Genomic DNA, 1,835 nt, shown 5'->3' with positions numbered 1-1,835 from the left:
CTGTGCACATTTTCTTATGAATCACCATTTAGTTGTCTAACTTTGCTGAAAAAATCATAACAATCGAACATTCCGTTTTTGCTGTGCAGCTTTTTAAATATTTTTGAACCATTTTCACATACACCCTTTTGAAAAGTTAGTCGTGACTCAATATGAAGATTTGATATCGAAAAATGACGATTTAGATGAAATTGAAAAACTGTGCAGAGTTTCAAATATTTTCGAAATGGTCGCTCAGGATCGACTGACATGCCCCCGTGGAATGCCTCATAAGTCGTTCTAAAAATATATTGACAATATTTACATTCCTCCTGATTATTTAATCTTCAGAAAAAGTCACTCCTTCAAAACTGAATCTACCTGCGAGTCGAGGTGCAGTCAAACTTGAAAACGCAAACAAAATGTTCAAATTCCTACTGATCGCCACTTTGTTGGTACCGGCCATCCTGGCCCAGACACCAGTTCGCCAGTGCCCCAACGGAGCCGGCGTGCCGCAGTCGGTGAACATCAACGATTGCACCGGGTCGCCCTGTCCGCTTGTCAACGGTCAACGTCTGCTCGCCCATGGCATCGGAATCACCAGTCCCGTGAACACCAACGGACTCGAGGCGTACATCACGATCCGGCTGGCTGGCCTGCAAATCCCATTCCCGATGCCGGATGGATTGGAAGATGCTTGTTCGATTGGAACCCCTGCCGGAACGTGCCCGGTGTCAGCAGGACAGGTTTTCAACTACGACTTGGACATCGAGGGTCAATATTTGCCACTGAGCGGAGTGACCGTACTAATCGAGGTTGGCCTGCTAGCGGATGATGGTTCACATGTCACCTGTTTGCAGTTCGATGCTTTGATCACAGACTAGACTTGAACAAAGGATATAGATTTAGCCAATAATTTGGTAACTGTCCAACGTCAATCTACAAACTATATGTGTATCTTTCTTATACTTAAAATATAAAAAATCAACGGTAAAGTGTTTTTGGTTTATCTGTTGACGCGAAAGGAATATCAGCTACGATCCCGTAAAGGAAAGGAATCCGCAATTACGATTCCGTTACAGTACTTGTCTGGACCAGTGCCTAAGATTTTCTGTTGACCGGTTTAGTGAAGTAAAATTCCGTAAAATTTTTGGAAAATTTCTTAAAAAAACGAGCATTAATCCGTGAGCCTTAATAAGAACAAGAGAAAGAGGAAAACTCACAGTATGAAGTTTATGAGCCGTATTCGTAAACGCGGAAAAATAGAAAACCGGTGGAGCCTTCTCTCCCAGACAGTAATGTAGAAGTGTATCAAACTTATTAAGATCAGCTCGAAATTGTTGATGACAAAATTGATTCACAAATTGAATCTAGCCTAAGATAATTTATGCAATGGAATAGAGAATGCCACTGCACAATGGGGAAATTCGATTTCAAAGGTGGAAAAAATTGATAATCAAGGGCAGCAGGGACTATGTCCAAGGGCTTGACGATCCCTCCCCAGGCCATCTGCGAGTTGTGGGGCTTGCCTAGGATGTGGTGGGGTTTGACAGTGGGCCCTGTTAAACCTCTATAAAAAGCTGCATGTATCCGCAAGTAGGCCCCACCAAAGCGACCGTGTGCCGCTCAAAGCGCACAAGCCCAAGTCCTAGTGTTAGGTGGGACGCTAAACAGCCCTGACACGACGGCCCTCCGACGAGACAGGAGGTTTGCGCAGGCCCAATAAGCCACCTGGGAAACCAATAATTACGAACAATAAATATAAGAGATAATGCGAATCGATATAATCGGCAAAGACCTAGGCGACGAATAAAGGATCACGATTGGAAGCTTGGAACATGGAATTGCAAGTAGCT

General features: G+C 44.0%; 1 protein-coding gene across 1 annotated transcript; it reads left to right on the top strand.

Annotated features, from left to right (window-relative positions):
* The first annotated feature begins 401 nt into the window (after positions 1 to 401).
* On the top strand, positions 402 to 885 carry LOC134208013 (uncharacterized). Its single transcript, XM_062684115.1, has one exon. It carries the CDS (start codon positions 402 to 404, stop codon positions 861 to 863), a length of 462 nt encoding a protein of 153 aa, XP_062540099.1. The 3' UTR covers positions 864 to 885.
* The last annotated feature ends 950 nt before the right edge of the window (positions 886 to 1,835 follow it).

This window comes from Armigeres subalbatus, chromosome 1, assembly GCF_024139115.2.
Source record: "Armigeres subalbatus isolate Guangzhou_Male chromosome 1, GZ_Asu_2, whole genome shotgun sequence".
Classification (NCBI taxonomy): domain Eukaryota; kingdom Metazoa; phylum Arthropoda; class Insecta; order Diptera; family Culicidae; genus Armigeres; species Armigeres subalbatus.
Note: the sequence above shows the minus strand (reverse complement) of the source record. Positions and strands in the feature narration are given on the sequence as shown.

Excerpts from the sequence above, each read along its gene's own strand:
- LOC134208013 (XM_062684115.1), top strand. The coding sequence starts at position 402 with ATGTTCAAATTCCTACTGATCGCCACTTTGTTGGTACCGGCCATCCTG.